Source organism: Stigmatopora argus, chromosome 11 (assembly GCF_051989625.1).
Source record: "Stigmatopora argus isolate UIUO_Sarg chromosome 11, RoL_Sarg_1.0, whole genome shotgun sequence".
NCBI lineage: Eukaryota > Metazoa > Chordata > Actinopteri > Syngnathiformes > Syngnathidae > Stigmatopora > Stigmatopora argus.
The window spans coordinates 9,166,335-9,189,273 of NC_135397.1; the positions used below are offsets into that span (position 1 = coordinate 9,166,335).

The 22,939-nt window shown below is 37.7% G+C and overlaps 1 protein-coding gene and 1 long non-coding RNA gene across 3 annotated transcripts; one reads left to right on the forward strand and one right to left on the reverse strand.

The window, feature by feature from the left end:
- The first annotated feature begins 507 nt into the window (after positions 1-507).
- On the forward strand, positions 508-20,327 carry LOC144084760 (gamma-aminobutyric acid receptor subunit pi). Of its 2 annotated transcripts, XM_077613486.1 has the most exons (10): positions 508-813; positions 4,798-4,883; positions 13,845-13,957; positions 14,181-14,248; positions 15,274-15,491; positions 16,558-16,640; positions 18,673-18,810; positions 19,102-19,254; positions 19,404-19,594; positions 19,834-20,327. In XM_077613486.1, the coding sequence occupies exons 2-10, from the start codon at positions 4,831-4,833 to the stop codon at positions 20,203-20,205; spliced, it is 1,389 nt and encodes a 462-aa protein (XP_077469612.1). In that variant the 5' UTR covers positions 508-813; positions 4,798-4,830; the 3' UTR covers positions 20,206-20,327. The 2 variants fall into 2 exon arrangements, with proteins under 2 accessions (XP_077469612.1, XP_077469613.1); XM_077613487.1 differs by lacking the exon at positions 508-813 and having other exon boundaries at positions 3,681-4,883.
- LOC144084761 (uncharacterized) lies at positions 946-21,443 on the reverse strand. Its single transcript, XR_013303906.1, has 4 exons — positions 21,254-21,443; positions 12,365-12,469; positions 4,778-4,890; positions 946-3,067 (listed from the first exon to the last, which is right to left on the reverse strand). It is a non-coding gene; the product is annotated as an uncharacterized LOC144084761 (long non-coding RNA).
- Between the last annotated feature and the right edge of the window lie 1,496 nt (positions 21,444-22,939).

A 22,939-nucleotide genomic window follows, 5' to 3' on the forward strand; every position in this document is an offset into this window, starting at 1 on the left:
TTCAACAGTAATGGTACACGAGAGCTAACATTGGTATGGCTGTTGGTGGTGACCTCATGTTCCCTTGAGGCAATGTTGTTCTTTTCAAGGTACATCTGACCCACATAAGCAAAAAACAAGGTGACAGCAAAATTTTTAACCCCTTTTTTTTTTTCTGATTTTTATTTCGTAAAGCAGACTCTCCTCAATGTGACCGATTAGAAAGCATAATAGCCGGCAGGTGATGCTTCCAAGCGTTAAATTTGCGCTGACAGGATTATTGTCACTTGATTTCTTCAAAGAACCAAAATAGATGACACTGCGTTCATGCAGTGTGCCCGTACCCATTTCTTTCGGGCTACAATTATATTTTGTTTAAAGCTGATAGGAATCCTTGTGCGGGGGGCAATATTAGGCAATTTGTGATATTTGGGCTTGTATATGCATAATTAGAGCTGGTCATTGAGGTGAAATGCTGTCAATATGGTCAGTGGAGCTATTTTATGAATAGGTTGAGAGGACTGAAAGCATCTCAATGGTTATAGTGGCCGATTTTAGATTTAGCCATGTTTGGGGATATTCCATATCAGGCAGCGTGCGCTATTGCGCAGAAGCGCGTCCTACCCATAAGCAATTAGTGGCAAAGTGCTGACTGAGCACAAGCAGTTGTTCGCTCGCTCCTGTGTGAGCTCTGATCGGCAGGTGCGTGCTGTCTTCAGCACGAGTGTATCCATTGCCAGGAGACAAACGCAAAAGGCGATCTCTTCCATTGCGGATAACCAGAGGGAAGAATTATGCGTTAAAATGTAACCTGGAAGAGCTCGGCAAAACCAGGTACGTTTCATCTTTCCACTTGACATTATCCATGAGGGAAAATCGAAATCGTAACGAAGTAACCCTTAACAATATACATATGTTTTTAAGAAGAAGAATACGCTATTTAATTTGTGCTAAAGACGTCTTTTTTCTGCCACTATTCTCGCGCGCGCTTATGCGTAGACGTGCATTCGTCCGCAAGTCCGCTGAAGATGGGGAACTTTAAAGGATGGATGGATGGATGAATGCAATTTTCGAACTTTAAGTTCAGAAATAGTTGTGTGTTATCAGTTTGTATAGCCGTATGACGAGACGTACAATTCTTTTAAACTGCCATTGATGGCTGGCTGGCCAACCCTCCCTTTCAAAAAAGACCAGACGTCTTGCGTCGTCAATTGCAGCCAGTGAATTATCTTTATTTGAATCGTATTAGGAGAATGCATTTTAGGTTTTCAACCATTTTTGTCAATTCGTGCATCTTGGTGGTTTATTGATTTTTTTTAGACTCATTTTGAATAGAATAAATGCAAAATTGGGCTTGTATAAATCTAAAGCAAACTTTGAATAATGCAAAACAAGATGAATATAAAGACTCATCACTTTAACTGAGAGCCTGAGGGTGCAATGCTATAAAGCTTAGCCTCATGAGGATCTTATATAAAGTGTGGATTTTTCAGAAATGAAGAGCTTGTTAATCAAATTTGTGGTTAGAATTAGATTTGCTGTCAACATGTAAGATTAATGCTACTAATATTTAGGAGATGATAAATGAACTCATCGTCAAAGCCATGCCAAAAATATTTCCCTTTAACCCTATTAAAGCATTATGTTTCGTCTCGACAGACCTTCCTTTTATTTCACATATATTTTGTACCACTCGTCATGCCTTTTATCTTTGGAAGAGATCCAGATTGCAAGGCATACTTAATTGCTGCAGCTTTTGTTCACTCATTGGTTCTAAATTGCCAGCTGCCAGCTTTCAGATCTCCCAGTGCAGGCCAACCATCACAAACAGGGACTGGAGGGTAGAGGAATGTGATTTACATAAATAGAGTTGTGTGGCAAATGGGAGTGTTATCAACACAACTCCAGGGCTTTGAGTGCTGTTTGTGTTTCCTGCTTTTAGATTGACGGAATTGCCAAAACATAATGCATTGGCAGAAATGTAAAAAAAAAAATGTCATCGCCAGCTTTTATGGGCAGGGAGTGTTTAGGCCCCCCAGAAAAGAAAAACTATTGGAGTGAATGAAGACAAAATTTAACAAACATCCAACAAAGAAGAAAACAGTATAATTCAGCATTCTCTAAATGTGTGTTTGAATTAGGCCTAAAATTACCACAGATTTTACCCAGAAGCAATACAGTTTGCAGATAGCTATTTTATCTCTAAACTGCTTCTCGATGGTTCTCTGTCCTTAAACTTGCAAGCATGTAAAAAAACACAAATCCATTGTCAGGGACTTGCATGTCAAAGTACTAACCAAGAGCCCACAGGTTCCTTTAAAGTACTGTTGCATCAAAACCAGCATAAATCCTACTGCCATTGTCCAATTCGCAAATGTCAGTGTCCAGATTCTTCTTCAGAGAAAAAGGTCTCCCCCAGGCTTTGTTTCTCAAGGATTACGTGTCAAAGAAATGTGGCTAAAGCTGAGGAGCTTAAAAACAAAGTCCCTTTCATTAATGACTAGAGCAACGCACCATTCTTTATGTGTCCAAGCCTTGGAAGGTGTACAAGTGTCCTCATCTACTAAAAGCAAGACAGCGTGACTATGAAGGTATGCTATAACACTACCAAATTTTCTCATTGGTTGTCATTCATAATAGTAGAAGTCTAATCAATTTGAACTCACAAATCCTGCAGTAAATCAGGTTCATTAGCCAATGACAGGTATAGAAGCCCATTCTCCTTTGACTGGGAGGGCTGGCAGTGATCATTCACTCCTGTACTAACTTGTCTGACAGTTGGTGTTTTAGCCTAATAAAAGGTCAGCCGTCTTTTTCTTCATATAGTTAGTAGAAGAAACTTTAGCAGATAATCCACTCTTGGGAAGTATGCAGCACAGTTCACACAGAGATTTGCTCCCATTTCTTTCTTCACATCACCTCTCTCTTTGTCAGGTTGGGGAATTGCAGTGAGCGGTTATGTTGAGGTCTCCACATACAGTATGTCCAACAGGGTTTGTCTCAAGGCTGTGGCTTCTCCATCCCTCCGCTCCTTCCACCAACATCCCTCTGGTGTAAACCAACTGATGACTGATTTTCTCCAGGCATACTGCATGAAATTGTGTCTTCATCAGACCAGAAAATCTTTCTGACAAATGTCTGTGTCTTCGCTCACTTGTTGCCAGCTATATGGTATATAGTATATATGTAATGGCATGTAGGACAGGAGGACGAATATGAATGTGCTCAGGCTAGAAGTAGGAAGATGTTTCTGCCACTGTATAAAGGACAGATATTTGTACATACTCACTGAGAAATGCATGCAAATATCATTCACAAGCTATGCTTAACAACTGCAGAGTGGAATGTGGGTTGTCACATCACACATTTTGCCTTGGTGACTTTTGCTAATTATTTGATAATTATTGCAGCGCTATTTAGGGCACATTTAAATGCAAAATATAACAGACATCTACTGCACTCTTTCCCTGTGTACACACATTACATTCTTCAACATGGTCGAGATGAGCACTTGAATAACGTTAGGAAATTAGTTCATGCAAAGATTTTTAGGAGTAAATCAATTTTTCCAGGGTGGTATAACCCAGTGTATATTGTATTCATCATAAAGTGGGGTGGTCAGTATATTTTGTATTACAGCTTTGAAGGTTTGGATTTCCTTACTACTTTTTTTCCATTTGGAATTTTTTTTTAATGCCTGGATATTTTCCCCCTGGTATTGTAGGTTAAGTTATTATAGGACACAGTGCAGGGTTTGCCACTCCTGACTTACAGTCAGCTGGTAAATACAAGTTGCTTCAGTAAACCTAAGTATAGAAAATAGATGAATAGACAGCCTCAGGCTGTTAATAGCACTATCTATGGCTTGCAAAATGGTTAATAAAGGTTATAGACATTATTAAATGAGCTGTACTTTCTCTTGCCTTGTGTCGTCAGGTGTGAACATAAATTAAATGTATACACTTGTACAGTTCTCACCCATGAGCAATGGTGGCTGATTAATTATGTATTGCCTTATTACTCAAATATTGATTATAAAATTAGTGTACGGGTTTTTCCAAAGGCTAATGTCCCTCTATCTTGATATATTTGATGGTAACACATGCTTTTTTTAAATAATGTTTTCATAATTATGTAATTAGGTTAATTGACTTATTATTCTCTCCTACCATATGATATCTTATTTAAGACTCATTAATGTTCTTTGGTCTCAATGTGAGTGTGAATGGTTGTTTGTCCAGATTAGAGTAATAAAACTGTGATTCTTATGAATTTGCATTCATCTTTAACTCATATTTTGGAATTTCTTTGACATGACCCTCAGTTAGTTCCAATGGTGAAGGGACAAGTGTCAGTAGGTTTCATCTACAAATTCTGAAATGTGAAGGGAACAAAGAGGGCCTCTTTGACGGAACGTGCAATTCCCCATTTCATTTTCCAACCAAATCTGCGACACACAGTCAGGAAGTCATTATTCTGTATGAGGAATATCCTAAAGGCCTGTCTCCACAATATCTCCCTGCTGTGTAAGGTAAGCTAGAGGGTCTTTTGAAGTCATCAAAGAGCCAGGGTCTCTTCCGTTTTTTCGTATGAGTCGAACTACTGTTTATTTGTGAGTACTGAGCAATGGGCAAGTCTAAAGGTGATGACAGGCATTTAAATTGGTTTTGAAACAGCAGAGGGATTTTAAAAGTCCATTGTTAAGCAAAAATTCTGTTGCATCACTCTTGAAATGCAGGAAAAACAGTGTTAACGTAAAAGAACACAATCTGTCACGTCTTGCATCATGTTAACTTGCCTGTTGTTTTCTGCCCCCAGACTCCACTCTGTCACTCCACTTCCTCTGCAGCCATGGGTCCAATTGTATCACCGGGGACCCTGCTCTCTGTTCTCCTCATTAGTAGGTAAGATCTTTTTCAAAAGAGGAAACACAATCATTATGATCTGCTATTTCAACTCCTAATGCATTAGTGAAAAAAAATTAACTGGTGGTGTTTTCTTGAAATATCTCCATAATGAAAAATTGTATTGTTTCATATACCAGGACTCCCCCTCCATTATTAATAATATTATTTTATAATGCCATGGGTGGGTCAAATAGAAACACAGAATGATCAGACAGATGATGCAGCCAGTGATTTCTAATGATGGGGTTCCACACTATTCTCTAGCCGGCAAGGGCTTGAAATCAAAGCAAACATGATCAATTTGACTCAGAAGAAATATCAGACTCATGAGTCCAACCCTGTCATTTTTACCTACTTATGGAAGTGTGGCAAACTTAATAAATTATGGTCCAATTTTAATTCTTAACAACATGTATGGCCAGATGTGCAGAGCATAACAGTAGGAAGTGGCTTTTACATTTATGTGTGAACTATCAAGACACTGTTCCAGTTGACAATCAACTCTACATTAAAATTCCATTTGCGCATTCACGATGCTGTAAAGCACATCTAATTAGGCCTGCACAGCTCATATACACAGAAACACCAGCGTGTCTTGTATATTCTGCGCTACTTTTCTCTCTTATCTGGATGAGAAGTCTTCAAGCCACCATTTCACTGCAGTATTTTGGTCTCTATGGGTGGTGAGCTTTCAATCAGCCCTCATCCAACAAACGGAAGAAAATAACTGCTTCCAAGTATGCCAAGGAGTCAAGTCTTCCAGGACTGTGATAAAAGCCTCCCTCATAACAGCACATTTGAAATCACATGCCTTTGAGGCAGTACCTTAATAAAATTGTATGGCTCCCGTAAGTTGTTTTGAAGGAACACCCTGGAGACCGAAACTGACTATGCAGCCCATCAGCAAGCTATTGATGCTCAGATCAGATGTACAGAGATCTTTTGCGTGATTATGAATAATAAGTTGTGCTCTACCAGTGGAATAGTAATGTCATGTGACAACCATTTGCCAACACACATTGCCCCCTATGTGACCTTGATAGTCCAAAGGTCCTCACAGCCCTTGTTCCCTTTTTCAAGTTTCTTAGACATATAGGCAGGGTCTTAGAAGTCATCGTATTCATCAGTTACAACATGCTCATTTAAGCTTGAATTGACTATTGAATCTTTTTTTCCATCTCTTCTGTTATTATATTGGATTCATTGCCTCAATAGCATTTGATGATTTTTATCCCCTCATACTATTATTTTAATCTTCCGTGATTAAAAAGAACACAAATTTGTCTTGATTTTAGAAAATTATATTTGCTTGCTTTTGTACCTTTATCTCATTTATCAGATTGAGATCATACGGACTGCCTCGCAGATCAGAGAAAGAATTTATCCATCATTAATAGTACTTGAATCTTTTTCCATTCATTCATTCATTTATTCATTCATTTTCAACACTGCTTAGTTCTAGAAACTAACCTAAGGTTACCATTTATTTCTGCTTCAATGCTAACAGAACTCCCATTTCCATTTTCATCAGCCCCAATTTTTGGTCCCCTATCTGATATAATGCTATCTTCACTCTGTTAGGATTCTGTGCCTTTTTAATCCCCTACAGAGATTAGCCATGGTTTTATTGATACATTTTTCCTTATTCCATAATTTTGAAAGTTTCAACCCAAAGGGCTTATTTCGTACTTATTGATTTTCCATCACCTAAAAATTCAGTGCGGGAGCATAACACAAACAATAACATTTGAAAGTTGAACATATTGAAATTCAGATTTACAGTTTTTAAGTGTTTTTTCACAAGACAATAAAAACATTTGCTACCACAACTCTAATTTCTGATGATTAGTAGCTTCTCCCATCTCCTTCAGATTTAGAATTCAATTAAATTGTTGACAGTGACAATCAACATTGAACTCTATTATCTTTGTAAAGGCAGACTATTTTATATAGACTCTTTTATTTAAATATTATTATATCATGCGCAAAAGCAAATCATTTTGCTTTACGAATAGTTTTACAATTCTCCTTGTAAATTTATCAACTCGCCAGTTTTATATACTAGGAATAACTATCAATAAATAGCTATGCTTTGTCAATGGGGGAAGAATCCTGCAAGATTTTTAACAAAACAAAAACTGTCCCTTTATAAATAAAGGAGCTCCATGGTACAGCATAATCCATTTTAAAGCCTGAGGTGATTCCTATTTAAAGTTTCACTATTAAAATCTTAAATTAGATCTTTGGGCCATGTTAATTAATTAAAATTAAGATATAAAGTTTTTGTATAGTGTGACAATCTTTGTCAAAGCACCAGTGTTTTCAACGTGCACTATTAATTGAACCCTGGAGGCTTGTGATAATGTCCATGTAAGCCTCGAATGTGGTAATTAAAAAAAGACAAAAAGAAAGAAAAACATTTTCAGCTGACCATTAAGAAGAATTGCTATAAATGACTGTTAATCCAGGGTGTTTGTAAATTCTTAATTTACAAACACATTTATTTTACAACTAACCAACTACCCAAATAAAGGCCACCATTATTTAAAAGGAAGAATTGCACAGAATGTCTTTTGAAATTAACGCAGCATACAGTGTTTCTGCCGGATGAACATTATTGTATTTGAAAGCTTGTGAAGCGAAACATATTGTTAGCCTTCAAACTGCATGTCAAAAACAAGATGCCTTGTTTTTGTTTGTTTGGAGGACTATTGACCTGTTTTTCTTTTGTTTTGTTTAAAATTCCTCTTCAAGCAACACATACAGTAAAACTTTAAATGCGTGCACTGAACAGGTGGCGAAATGTCACTACTACAGTATGTTGAATTGAAGTAGATCGCAACTAAAGTTTGAACTAGTTTGCATAGAGAATTAATTTTCCCAACTCTGTTGGCAACAAAGTACCATAATGAAGCACAGTCAGGAGACTATCTACACCAATTTATAATTGAGTGGTTTATTCTTAGATCAGTGTCTTCTATAACTAAATTAGCAACTGCGCGGAAGCTTGGATCTATGAACTTCTGACAAGACTGTGCACATTTATGGCTCCAGCTCCAGCACTCCTTACGATATACTAGACTTGTTCCATAGCAAATGTGGACTGAGAAGCAGCGTTTGGAGCAGTGCTGAATTTCTCTCATCAAATCATGACCTGTTTATCACTTCGACAGCGGCATGCGGCTGCCCATTTTCTTTAGTCAAGCTGCATTTCACCAATGCGACACTCCATTTTTCTGTCTCCACACACACAAAAATGCACTTCACACTCTATACAACACTAAAGTGTTGTGCCAGATTGTCAAAAAAGCTTTATTGAGCTTTTCCGTGAGAAAACACCACAGAAGAATCACACACATTCTGTGTAAAGAATGCTGCAATATTGCTGAAATGTTTTAGCAATGGTCTTTTCTGACTGATTAAAGTTTGTGCCTATTCAAAGAGCTATCTGAAAGTTATGATCCAAAGCCAACCTAATTATGCCGGAGTCAAATATCTGCTTGAATAAAGACCATCAGATTGTGATGAATGATAAGAAATGATAAGGACAAATATGCATGGTTTCTTTGTGTTTTGTTGATGCTCTAGAAATATGATGATTTTCTTACCTCACCAAAAGCAAAAGTTAGAAACAGTGGGTTTAGAAAGGTAAACTTAGGTTACATCATAGCCTTAAGAACACAAGTCTCGTCACCAGTCACCCCTCTTATAGTGTATATACACATTATAAAATACTGTATCATAGCACTAAAAATGATAACAATAGCCATATGGGACTTACCAGATATCGCCCTCCATTATACTAAAAAATGCTTGATAAGAAATCAATGAATCAACAAATATGATGAATCCAAAGTAAAGCTCATCATCCATCTATCCATTGAATTCTCGTTCTCCTCTCTTAGGTTTGATTTGTTTGGTCTTTGCGTGGATCCGCATGACAGCTACTCCCAGAGTGAAAGTTTTTTTCTCTTTTTATACTACAAGGAGCAGTCAAAATGAGACCAATTTAATTCAAACTGCTACTTTGCTGAGTGATTTGTTTAGGTTGTGGATCAACTAATCATGTCCAAATGAGCAACCTGTTGTATTTCATGTTAACATGTATGTACAATTATTCAATGCCCAAGAGGTAGATAACTATTTCAAATAGCTGATATTAGATACACTGCAAAATGTTGTTTCGCTGTACTTTTTTTGTCCTGTATCTTATGTTAATAAAAAGTTCCAGAGGCATTGGAGGTTACACTTTATTTCAATTAATGCAGGATGAAGGAGTATATGATATGGATGGCCTCCTGTTTTATTTTAATGTGCTGGCAGCAGTATTTAATTTGATGGAATTACCTGTGAGGAGGGGTGTATTAAAAAAAAAAGTAAGATGCTCCTTTTTAAACTTGAACAACTTTTGTTTTCATCATTTTTAAAGACCCATCTACATTACTACTTTATCATTTATGGAATGTGTGCGTGATGATTTGGCACTCTATATTGACAATCATATTTTTCATGACATTTAAACTGTCAGTAGGTGACAGTTCTTTGTTGCCCCGTTTGAAGGGTTTAAGTAGGCTACTAAGGATTGCGTGAACTGAAGAAATACCAGCTTTTATCCACCAAGCTCGATACATGAACGGAGAATGACTTGGCTCTCTTTGTATCTTAAATTGCCGCCGGTGACTAAGAGGTCTGTGGAAGCCTTGAAAGGCACCTGATGCATGAGCACATAATCTCTGCATATGAGAGCAGTAGCATCTCATGTCCAATCTTTTTTTTTTTCAAGGGGGAAAATAATCTTCTTTAAAAGGACCCAGCTGGAGCAACCAATGGGAATTTTAAAGAAATTAATCCCCAGTTGAACGACTTCCTACTGTCAAAGATTTAATGGTTAATTAAAAATGATCTTGTATGATACTATTTGCATTTTAGCAAGTGAGATGTAAAGCAGCCAGTTTAAATTCAAGATTTTTTTTTCCAGAATTGAGTATAATTCTTATTGTAAATTTCTCATTTCTCCCTAAGAATACTAATCATATGTTTGTTTTATTTCATACCTCTCTATGCATAATATTTTGACACTTTAATAGCTCGATAGGAAGGTAAAATAAATTGTAAAGTATGTGCTATTATTCTATTAAATATAGTCTTGAATAAGGAAATTGTATTTTTAAACATGCAGGATTTAAAACTGTTTTTTAATGTAATTGATGGTATGAAGGAAATGCAAAACTTATGGTAATATGACTTGCAGGTTTAATGAACATGGTGCAAAATTATCTCATGAAAATGTATTCATATGTCCCTTGTGAGTCAGAGTTTCAGGAGTAACAAGAAACTTTGGCGGAACTGTATCTCAGTCAACACTGAAATGCTAAAAAATAAATAAATAAATTAACATTCAAATTGCTCATTGTGAATACACTAAAAACCCAAGGGATTTGGCCTACAACAAGAGGCATGGTTTGGATGTGGGAATAGGATAATGACATAAATCAATGAAAGAAGAGGGGGAATCTGGTGCGACTGACACATTGCCGAGTGGGAGGAAGTGTGTAGGAAAGACAGAGACACTGTAGAGTATTACGCTGCCGTTTGTCTAAATTAATCGGTTATGCTATGTGCACGGGCTGACTGCAAGGACAGTTTGCTGAAAGTGAATGACTATTTGCAGGAGTTTGGGGCCAATCAGAGAGGTTAATCAATAGAACCTTATGTGAAAAGGCAAATTCTGCCACAGGGTGTGAACCTTCATTCCATGGCACCTTTGTATAACAATGTCTGAACGGAATCATTCAACCAAGCATCCAACACAAGGCATGCACACATTGGTATAGCCTTAAGGCCATTGAATTAAAGACATATGGAGGCTATGCATTAGTCACTCGTTACTACATCTACAAATGTAATATACTGCACTTTTGGGCACTTGAGGTTGAGGCCCTTCAAGGAGAAAATAGAATCATTCATGAAGTGATTTAGAAGATATTGCTACTTAATTTGTACTGTGATTATGTGTAGCTAATCTATCGATGTCATTTGCCGCGTAGCAATCAAATCAAATACCAATATGTTGACTAATTGTGGCCCTGGAACAAGCGGTGAGCAGATCATTAATGTGCCTTGGTTTTTTTGTCCTTGTCAGTGTTTTCACTCATTGATTGGTAGCTACTTGATTCGCAGTGCTTCCATTATTTGTGTTTTCTACTTATTGATCTGCACTGACGAGGCACGGTGAAAAGCATCAATTTTCTTCACCATTTGTCCAGAACACAATCACAAGGGTGCTGGACTGTATCCTGACTTACTAAGTTGCAGAAGTAATTGTTTTTTCACCCGCCTGGCTGTACCATGCCGCGACCCCAAATTTTTCTTTTAAATTGATGTAGTTATTTAAAAACTAGGTACTCCTGTGCTCATGGCTCCGGGTGTGAAAACAAAATAATAAAATAGGCAACTGCTCTGAGTACTTGTGAGAACAAGCCTGTTCTCACAAATACTTTTTAAAAATCTTTTGTCTTCATAGAATAACCCAAAAAAATAGGAGGCATTCATGTACAAAAATTCTGTTGAGTGTTTTTAAGAAAAGCCACACAAGAAAACATGAATCACAATTTTATAGTTAGAATTATGTACTTGTTATACAATACTACTTTTTAACTCAGTCTTAAGTAAGGCTTTCCGCCTGCATGGCATCTGCCCCTTGAGCTTAGTCGTGGGCACTCCGTGTGTCATCTTATTATTCTTGATAGGCAGCCCAGTGGGCAGGTGTGTCAGGTCTGTCAGATTGCACCCTGGGAAAATATGCCCTCTGAAGACTTAGCTTTCAGTCCAGTGGAGATAGTTGCTACATTTCCAAAATAGAAAGATGCTTGCATATCCATGAGAAGGTTTGTTACTTTAAAATGTGCTGCTTCATTTTCCCATACTGTTATGAATAAACGAGAGGTGATATTATTTTCCTCCTTAATTTACTCAGGTAAAAATCCCCAATTCTTCCTTGAAGGCTATGAAATTGAAGGGAAAATCTGACACCCCTCCATCAACCTTGGTGAAAATAATCAATTTCAAATGAGCACCAGTTGGCATTGCAGTATTATATATACACAGTTTCATCAAAAAAATTAAGGAAAATGTGCCAAATGCTCATTGAGGGATATTCATTTCTTTCTTGTTGAATGTGTGCAGAATATGATATTACCTTATTATATTGGTTTATAAACATATCAAATAAGGAAACAAGATCAGCTATCAGGCAACTGTGAACTCCTGAAGGTGACCACATCATGCACTGAGCAAGAGTCATTGTGAATGTAGCCACTCTTGGTGAGCTAAAATTATAATGAAAGTGGGCCAGAGGCAAAGCACTGTCACTAACGTGGCTTTATCATCCAAGAATGTTGCCTACTAAAACAACGGGCTGCAAGTATTGTGAGCGAGACTTCATGCAGCATAGCAACAGGGTGCTTGGAGCAACTTACCAGCTGTCTTCACTTGTTTGCCACAGTCAGGTGGTCAGAGAACTGAACTTCATTTCCATTTGTGAGGAAGCTTATCAGTCCCAGAATGGAGGCCACATACTGCCCCTGCAAGTAGGACAAGCACAAGATAAAGTGCCATAAGATTTGTAATTGTCATTTATTGCACTTTTAATATTAGTTTAGTATTGAAATATGAAAACTGATTTTATCCATCTGTAAAATGAAGTAGTGATAAGTGTTAAAATCATTCAACAACTCTTATCCCTCTCAGTGTTGCGAAAAGCGGATTACACTGTAGACTCGTTACACTGTAGACTCGTCGCCAGTCACACGTAGAGCACACACAGAGGCAGGCAATCATTCACACACAATCTGGCTGCCACCGTGGGAATCGATCCCGAACTACCCGCACCCAATTCAGGCAAAGGGACAGCTGTACCATTGGGCAGCCTGTTTTATCCCAAACTTTGATATGCAGTATTGCAGGTGTAGAATCTTTTTTAATATTGGTTTCTGAATCACTCCACCAGGTCTGCTCAGCAAAGCTTAGCATATAAAATCAAACTGCTCACAGTAGACTCATAAAACATCATTAGCATGTTCCCACAGATGTGAAATGACTACATCCGGGAAGAAAAAAAACATTCTTTACTCCCTGTACTTCATTTAATTTCAAACTGCTGTACCACTGCACCTCTTTCTCCACCAATATAAGAATTTTTTTGATTGTGTTTAGTTGGCCATATTAAACAAACCTTAAGAGGATGCCATTTAAGACTTAAACAACTGTGCGATATCATTGAATGTAGGAAGTCTCCCACACAACGATCAGTTTAATATCTTGACGGCAGCTCATGTACACTTAGTGGGGGCTTGTCTCCGATTAGCATCCGTTTAACTTGTACCATATTAAAAGTCTGCTACTCCAAAACTGTGAATGTTGGGAATCTCATGCTGGCAGCGTGTGGAGGGAGAATGAAGCCCGTCTTTCCAAAAAGCTTACTTAATCTCTCCTCCTCCACAGCCCTCTTACATCATGCCATGAGCAGATAGAAGCTTTTTGTCCACAATTGTGGATCCTATATTTCCTGATTTCTACACAAACACACACACCATCGTAAAAGATAAAAGTGGGGTGTTTTTCACTATATGTTGCAATTGCAAGTAATATAATCGTATTCCCACACTTCAATGGGCCTTTACGGCTAGCACTTGCAGCAAAAAGATACGTTCTCGAAAGACACCAATTAAAATGCATAAGAATGCGAGATACATGTTTACCATAAAATGATTCAAAAAATTCAAGAAGCCTTTCAAGTGTGTGCTGCATTTTGTTCTTCTTGTTTTTTTTTCATCTTTGTAAAATCCAATCACTTTTACCAAGGGTTTGAAAGGTTGCACCAGAATGATACGGATATTCAACAGCTTCAATGAACAAAACATGAATTATATCTCTTTTCTTCCCTTGTGTTTTGCTTAGGTTGCTAGAGAGTTCCATGTTCAATGCAGAGGTTAAAGAAGGTGAAATTCTGCCTCCAACCATTCAAAAGCTGATGAAAGGATATAACAAGTACCTGAGGCCTTTCTTTGATAGTAAGGAAGCTGCAACCTTATGCAAAATTAACATTTGCTTTTTGGCAGGGTATTGTCATACTAATTTCTAATGAGTGCTATAAAAAACAAATAACATTTGACAGTTACCAAGCACCAATTAATTATTTACCAAAATTCACCATTTAAGTTTTGATGACTGCCTAATGTGAGCTGTAATTTTTCATCACTAAAGGGTGTACATATTGTATATTGATGTTTCTAGATGGACCTGTGACTGTTGGGATGAGCTTGGATGTTGCTAGTATTGACACTATATCTGAGATCAACATGGTAAGACAATTTGCTCATCTGTTCTCCACCTTAATGAGGATTAACTCAGCATCAATGCAACCAAGACATTTTAAAAATATAAGGTTTTGCAAACACAGTTTGAAAACAAATACTGAATTCTGACAGCAAAAAGATTCAAGCAACAAAATTGCACAAATCTAGTGTTAGAGATAGTTATTGTGTTAGTAATGAGGGGGAAAAACCATGCTAATTATACTTATTAGTTTCTGGTCATTTTTTGATTGTGTTTAAGTTCCATTCCTAAATATCTCTGGAATATTACAGGAAAGGGCCTCTCTAAACATAAATGTTAAAATTGTTGGTTACACAACGTTACAGAAACTAAAAGAATTAAAGTCACATGCAGTTACTTGCATTTGGCGTGAGATCTGCATGGATTTCTACTTAGAACAGTACTTCATATTGACGTGCCCGTGAGAATTTGGCCGTATATCCAACAAATGTCACAAACACAAACCATGCCAGTCCAAGACTTGGGAAATCTTCCAAAATCAGACCTCAAGCCCATCTGATGAAACAGATGTTTTGGTCTCAGAAGTCTTACGTGGCCTGAATATTACACAAGCGAAAGTTTGGGATGTTTTGCATCAAGAAGTCTGATATTGTGATTCAATTCTTGCCAGTGTTCAGAAAGTTTGGTCAATCAATCAAGCGTGAACCAATATTTCAAGACAAGAATCCCAATTAGCATTATCAAATTCATACATTTTCTGGTGGAAACCTAAACACCCATCCAAATTTTTCAAAAGAATTAGACTCCAGGCATTGATACATCAACTTTCTCTACTGTATTCTCTCAGAGTTAATGTACTGGATGTATTGGATGCAACGTCATGCTTGTAAATTGCTTTAGGTACAGGCCATCGCTGGGACCTGACACCAATAATATCCTACATTAGTGGGAAAAAAAACATGAGTAACTTCCTGTTTGTCAGCATATTTTGGACATACATAGTAATGTAGCTCATTAGTTTTGTTATAACCTTTGGACCTCAATCTTGCAGGACTACACAGCCACCATATTCCTTCGTCAGCGCTGGACAGATGAGCGTTTAGTATTTGAAGGAAACAAGAGCCTAAGCCTTGACGGGCGACTAGTGGAGCTCCTCTGGGTTCCCGACACCTTCATTGTGGACTCCAAGAAGTCTTTTCTTCATGACATCACCGTGGAGAACAGACTGATTCGCATCTTTCCAAATGGGACCGTCCTTTATGCGCTAAGGTCAGATAATGAACAAACTTCTTGGTTTATTGTTTTTTGTTTCATTTGCCCGACCCAGTCCAATGGCAATGAGTGCAATATGAAGGGTTAAGTAAGCCTGCTTTGTATCTGATCCTTAAAAAAAGACTGTTTATAGGTAATAACATTAATATTTTTATTTGGTATACTTTAACTTTGATCTCATTGATAGAATATAGAAGATAAACTATATCCAACAGCATTATATTGTCTCATTAAGTAGTATTGGAGGGTCACTTTAAATGATTTATCTTTATTTATTTATTTCTGCTTGGTTACATCTAAGTGAAGTAAAAAAGGGCAAAGTCCACATCGGAGACATTTCCACTGTTGTTAATGGCAGCTTTGCAACCAACAGAGGGGGAAGAAATTAATGTGAACGTCTTGCCGTTGCAAAATTGAGTTGGGTATTCCCACTCAATTCAGTCTGGCTTTGCAGCTCCACATTTTTTTTATGGGTGACATCCCACTGTGAAGGGAGTTTGTTGTGCTGCTCACGTGTGCAATGTTATTTTTCTATATGTGCTTTGAACGTCCTTGGGCTTCACCAAGACTGAGGTGTTAAGTAGAAGTTCAGCTAGTAAGAGATAGTCAGTGCAGGATCGGCTACCTTGGGGAATCGGGCTGAGAAAAGACAGTGTGAGTCAGAAATGTGAGGCGTTAGAGCCTATGTGAAAGTTTCAGTAGTGATTTGCCTTTAGGGATACATAAGAAACCACTGAGTTGTATGTACAGTGATGTGGTATAGATAAAATGAAATTGCCTCATTCACAATACAGAGCTTGTGGTATAATTGTAAGTTAAGATTTAAATTGCAATTGCAGTTATGGGTACAACAATCCAAATATTCTGGGCGAACCCTGATTTTTTTTCACTAAAAAACAGGTATTCTTCTAATGAATTTAGAATAAATTCCTACTGCATCATGTGTAATCTTATCTCTTTAAAATATGCAGTTTGGTGATGTCATTTTGTTAATAAAAATACAAGCGAATCAAAGTTGGCTGAAACTTCTCCAGTGAACAACTGCTATATTCATGTCTTGCAGAATTACCACCACTGTGGCCTGTAACATGGATTTGACTAAGTACCCAATGGATAAGCAGACCTGCACACTGCAACTGGAGAGCTGTAAGAACTGTTCCAAGTTTTCTTTGGGCTTTGGCTCTGTTGATTTAAAACCCCTTTTTTTTTTAAAGATCATTAGTAACACTTTAGCTTTCATTAAATGACACATCATTTTAATTTGATCAGCAAGTACAAGGCACCTCTTTTAATATCAGGACAGCTGCGCTGTGAGAAATAAACTACCCCCGCTGTTGTTTCTGCCACCCCCACTGATCTCCTGTCATTCTTGACGATCAGCTTGCTTTATGTCAAGCATTTAAATGACAGTTAGCTATGAAGGCTTAGCCCATTCCAAACCCCGCCAAAAGCCAACCAAGTGCCAGAAAGGGGAAAAAAATAGATAAAAATGAAGGACCTAAAATCCTCCTTAACAGACACAAAGACATGATGAGGTTGAAACTGAAAAGGATAACGCCACCTCATAAATTCCGAGCTAAATTTCTGCACCTTCCGTTCGCATTTTGAGGAAGTTTCACCCTGATCTTCTTAAACTTTTTACTGATATTCCCCACTTACTTTCTCGTCACCCTCATGTGAAGATGGAGCCAAAGATTAATTTCTTCTAAAATTATGCTAAAAAGAGACTTGACAGCGGAGTATGGAGTCATTGTGGGGGTGAGTGCTGAGCATTCATTCGACCGGTAAAATATTTAGTAGTTTCTGACAGCAAAGTGTGTGGAGATATGTCAGCTATAATTGCTATAATTACCATTTGGTAACCATTACAGTTGAGTGAAGCTTTAATTTTATGGAACCATAGCACAGCTATTTGGTACAGCTTTTATTTTTATTCAATTTCAACACTTGCACAGTATAGTTATGTTTTTATCGTGGGCTACGTGACGTGGGATTCCTTTGGTGAATTATTTAGAGTGGCAATAATAAATTTAATAAGACATGATGTCATAGTAATTCTTTACAGTAAAGAAATATCAATGCAGTGTTTTTTTTTCTCCTCTTACTCCCTCTTGTGAAAAGTGTGGGAAACACACCAAACGTGTTTCTTTTTGGAGTGGTGCAGTACAATAAGAATAAGCATGTAATCTAGTAATAATTGTGCTCATTTCTGCATTAAGTAATGAATTAATCCTTTTATACACTGATCCTTTTCTCATTATATCTTATTTATTCCTGTTTTACCCATAGCATTAACGCATTGGCTGCCATTGACGGCACTAGAAGTCCAATTCCTTTTGACAGGAAGAGGTTAAGCCAAGGAATGCCAGCCCTCTCAGTCAAAATGCTTTGGAGGTCTAAAGCCGTTAAAACAAACTTAAAACAGCATAATTACATGTAAGAAAAAAGCAAGAATAGCAACATATCTCTGTGATTTTTATTTGTAGCATGAGTTATTAGCAGACGTTTCCATGAATTCATCGTCGGTAACAATTCCATTTGGACTTTTTTTGGGGCAAATTTAGTTTGCTTTATTGCTGTGAAAATATTCAGTTTCCATTGTGGCTAGAATGCATTAAACAATGTTTTCAAAGCTTGGTTGAAATTCTTACCTAGTTTGTCCATTTCAAGTGTGGAAATGAAAGTAGAAATATTTGAATGCTGTTTCTAATCTGGATGCGAACACATCCTCTTTCCACTAGCTTTTCCAAGGAGTTTTAAATTCGCTGTGCTCTTGTAGTGCTCAAAGAGGGACTTTACGCCAACTGAGGCTTGTAATCCAATAATAACCTAACCGTGGGAGGAGCAGTTAATTCACTTTTCAAGGTGTGCTATACAGTGCTACATTTTAGTTTCGTGGCATTCTGTTTTACCCATTCCACTATATCTTATTTAATAGCAGCTTTGCTATGTCACATGAGGACAAGTGCAGAAAGTGCAGTCCCACTTGGTCAGGAGTGCGTTACATTCTGCTAAATAAAAGAATGGTTCTGCTGCTACGTGATGATATCCTCGTGCTTATTTGATGAATTCTCTTGAAGGGAAGTGATTAATTTCCACTGACAAACCACTCATAAAATCCCCTCTGTGCAATGTTCCTGAAAAAAAGGTTCACTTTCATCATCTTCTATGTCCATAGGGGGCTACAACATCAACGATGTCATGTTCTACTGGACCCGAGGAAATGAGTCTGTCAGCGGTCTAGATACTCTTCAACTTGCTCAGTACACGGTTGAAGACCACTACACCTCTGTGTCAGAGGCCATTTATGAAACTGGTAACTATGCTGCCCACATTTAATGGTGCCATTTGGTCTGAATTCAGGTTGTTTATTTCTTATCATTTATTCTCTTTGGCACCATGTACTGGTTAGTGTATTACTTGTACAGGTTTAGTTTCTTACCGTTTGATAAATGAAGTAATTGAAAGTGCAACTGTATGGACCTGGATTCGAACCCAAAATCCCAGAACTGTGAGGCTGACCGGCCTCCCCTAAATAAAATATGTTAATATAAATGTTCCAATTTGTAAATGTGACTATAGTTACCAGGTATTTATTTCTTGAAAGGCCACTACCCCAAGCTGGTCTTCCACTTTGAGCTGAAAAGAAGCATCTTGTATTTTATCCTGGAGACATATGTCCCATCAAGTCTGTTGGTTGTCCTCTCTTGGGTCTCCTTCTGGATTTCTCTGTCATCTGTTCCAGCACGAATTTGTATAGGTACGTCCCAAGCAGTAAGAATTAAAAAAATAAAGGTTATTTCATTGTTGCGTAAATTTTAGCCTGCATTTGCTTTTTCAGTAGAGTTAGTGAAAATATTTTAACTGATATTATTCATCAATGAATGTACACTTTGTGTCCAATGCCAGGAGTAACCACAGTACTGACGATGACCACTCTGATGATGGGTGCTCGCACATCTCTGCCAAATGCTAACTGTTTCATCAAGGCAATTGACGTGTATTTAGGAATCTGCTTCAGCTTTATCTTTGGAGCCCTCATTGAGTATGCTGTGGCTCACTTCTGCACTCTCACTTATAGTGACTCACACATGCTCATGGTGAGAACCTCATTTTTATTCCATCCTGTTATAGCCATCGCTGCGGTGTTTGCACTTGTCTTATAGGAGTCGGTGATTATCATCATTACAGTCTTCAGAGGCAGTAATGAAACATTATTTCTGTCAAGTTAGATCCTGGATTGAAAGCATTTATGAACGCACTTATATAGTTAATTTGTCAGTCCGTTGATTATTTAGCTCAATGCAACGTTTCATTTTAAATTGATTACTTGTTACAGTATGGCCACCAAATGCACACCTTTGAGGACGAAATAAACGGAATCGTCACCACCATCTCCAGCCACTCTGACAGGGCCAAGAGACGCAAGGAGCCTGACGCAGGTCCCACCACTGCCGCTGCCACCGCATCCAATGAATTGGCAATTGACCCATCCAGCCCGACAGGGAGCGAGCCCAAGCCTGAGGCACCCCCTCCAGAGTCCACCAATTGGTGTCGAATTGTTCTAGCCACTCTTCCCAAACTTCTCAGTTTCATAAGCTGCTGCCACATCAATAATCCACACCACATAGACAACTACTCAAGAGTTTCCTTCCCCTTATCATTTGTCATTGTTAATCTTCTTTACTGGACGTATTACTTGTACTTTTAGTATTTATTTCAGTATTTAGACAGGCGGATATTTCATTGTACATACAAGTGTGACTTAGGTGTGGTTCTGAAATGAGTTTTTACTATTTTTAAGCAGCAGTCTAATGATGATACAAGATTGTTTTTTTTCCTCCAGGCAGAAAAGAAGTGGAAGCTTTGCCTGTCTAATTCTGACTGGTGAGGTCTGACATGCAAAAAAAAAAAAAAGCAAGCTATAGCACATTTATTCTAATTGTATATCTGCTTGATTTCTTAGTGTCTAATACAAATAAGATGGAGATGTAATTTATGAGTTGATGGCAGAAATATCAGGAAATTGCTGCAAAAGTCAAAATGGATGCTCCTCCATTTGTCTCAAGTTTCAGAGTGATATTTTTTTAATGTTCCTTTTCTGCCTGAGGGTCCAGATATTTAGTAAAACTGTAAAAATGGATGGGCAGTAGGTGACAGAAGAAACAGCAGATATGAAAGAATAACTCACAATGGGAGTGATTTTTAAAACACCAAACATTTGAGAGAACTTAGGTCCAAGAAGTAGCACAAATTGTTTTTTGTCATCAAGTTCTTCAATGACTCAGTTACCACTCTAATTTAAAATGAGTTTAACATATTTTTACATACATTGAAAAGTGCAGCTACATGTATAATACCCAAACAACTACATGAAAAATGAACATGTATAATGAAATAACCCAGCCAAATTGGATTGGACGTCTAGCACTGTCAATGGCAGTTTAGTATGATCATTCAATACCAGTCTTAGCAATTAAAATTGAATAGTTTTATATCATTATCAATGGCAGTGAGAGAGTTAAAGTCAATGATTTTTCATTACCCAAAAACTCATTGGTTGTTATGGCAACTAGGTTAGGATTGAAGTGTTTTGACTGCATTTCAATTTACATTTTTAGCTAAGATGAGTCCTGTGCAAAATGTTGCCCAAATCATTTCAAATCACTTAGCATATTTATCAACATTTGGGTGACAATCACCAGGCTCTTCAGAAGTCTGCTGCAAAATGACAGGTTCACAGTGAAGACATACTGTACCTGTCACGTCTTTCGATAACGTCATGGCGAGGAAACATGTAGAAATCAAATCACAGAATCAAATCTGACGGGAAGACATGGAGAAACAAGGAACATGGCGCATGACATGGCGACTTGGCATGGTACAAACAAAGTAGACAATCCAACAATGACAAAGCAATCAGTGGGGTTTAAATAGACTGACATGGGTTGACAAGACAATTGGGAACACCTGGGAAACACACAAGGGAGGAAGTATACACCAGGGGCAGAGAAATGACAGCTGAACACAATGGGCAATCACTCAGACAGGACACCAGGGGGAAAAAGCATAACAAAACCAAGCAACCCTAACAGTACCTGACATCAACAGTCTGGAAATATATGATCATATACTGTAAAAGACAATATTTTTATTATAGGGTCAGTTTGATATTTATCATAAAAGATGCATTGTTTTGTGATCATGTGAAGTTAAAAGCCGTTTTCAAACGCTATCATCATAACAGCATGACATGTCAATCCAGCCTGACACATTGTATGAGGTAGTGTTGGTTGGGGGGCCCGGTGACGCAAGTGGTTAGGGTGTCAATTTGTTGTTGCATTCAGTACTGCTGAATTATGCTCTTACTGGAATGAGCTATTTTCTCATATTGCAAGTTTCAGATCTTCCATGGATTTAATGACTTATGCATCCAACTAAATACATAGCATTTTTTCTTAACTTCTTAAGGTGCATCATTTTCCTGTTTAAATTACAAGGCATTCTGCCTTTCCTGATGATAATTAAAACACTTCGGTTCTCTGCGCATGTATTTTTCTGTAGAAGATTATACTTAGCTTTACTCTGGTTAAAGCTCACAAATCTATCCGATGCTTTGATTGTCAGTGCTTTCTCATTCCAAAAGGTCAGGTTATTCTCAGTTCTGTTCTTATTTTCAGCCTGCGAACTTTGACGATGTTGGACTGAGCTGTGTTATGTAGAAGCAGGAAAAGCACTGAGCGAATGAAAAGATTCATATCCATTATTTTACAGTGACCAGTTATGTATATATAGTCTGCTCCTTTATCTGACAATGGATGGATGGCTTTGAAATGAATGCTTAGCGGGCAGAAGTGGCAGAAGGAAACCTACTAAAGGAACACCGTCATAGTAAAGATGGAACAAGATTTAAGATAAGCGCTATTTTGATGATAGCACTACAGTTAAAACTCAATCATGGACTTGCTTGGTTTCAAGAACCTAACAGACAAAAATACCATGGTATAAATCAGATGTCTCCAAACCGGTCCTCGAGGGCCGCTGTGGGTGCAGGTTTTTGTTCCAACCGATCCAACAAACAGTTTAGCCAATGAGATGTCTGCTGAAAAAAGAAGCACCTGACTTCAATCCACTGATTGCACTTCTAGGATACCAGATTGGTGGAAAAGGTTTCCTCTTACAGTTTGGAACGAAAACCTGCACCCACTGCAGCCCTTTCTGGAATAGTTTGGGGACCACTGGTATAAATGGATAGAATTTCAACATGGACATGGACATGGAATTAACTCTTTTTTCCTTTTATGTTGTAAAATGTGGACAATAATACCTCATGGTGATGTTGATGAACAATCTTGGATGACTTTCTGTAAATTTATATTTCTACTGTAGCATTCTAATGATCTAGATATTGTTCTGCTTCAACATTTGTAAATAAATTCACCAAT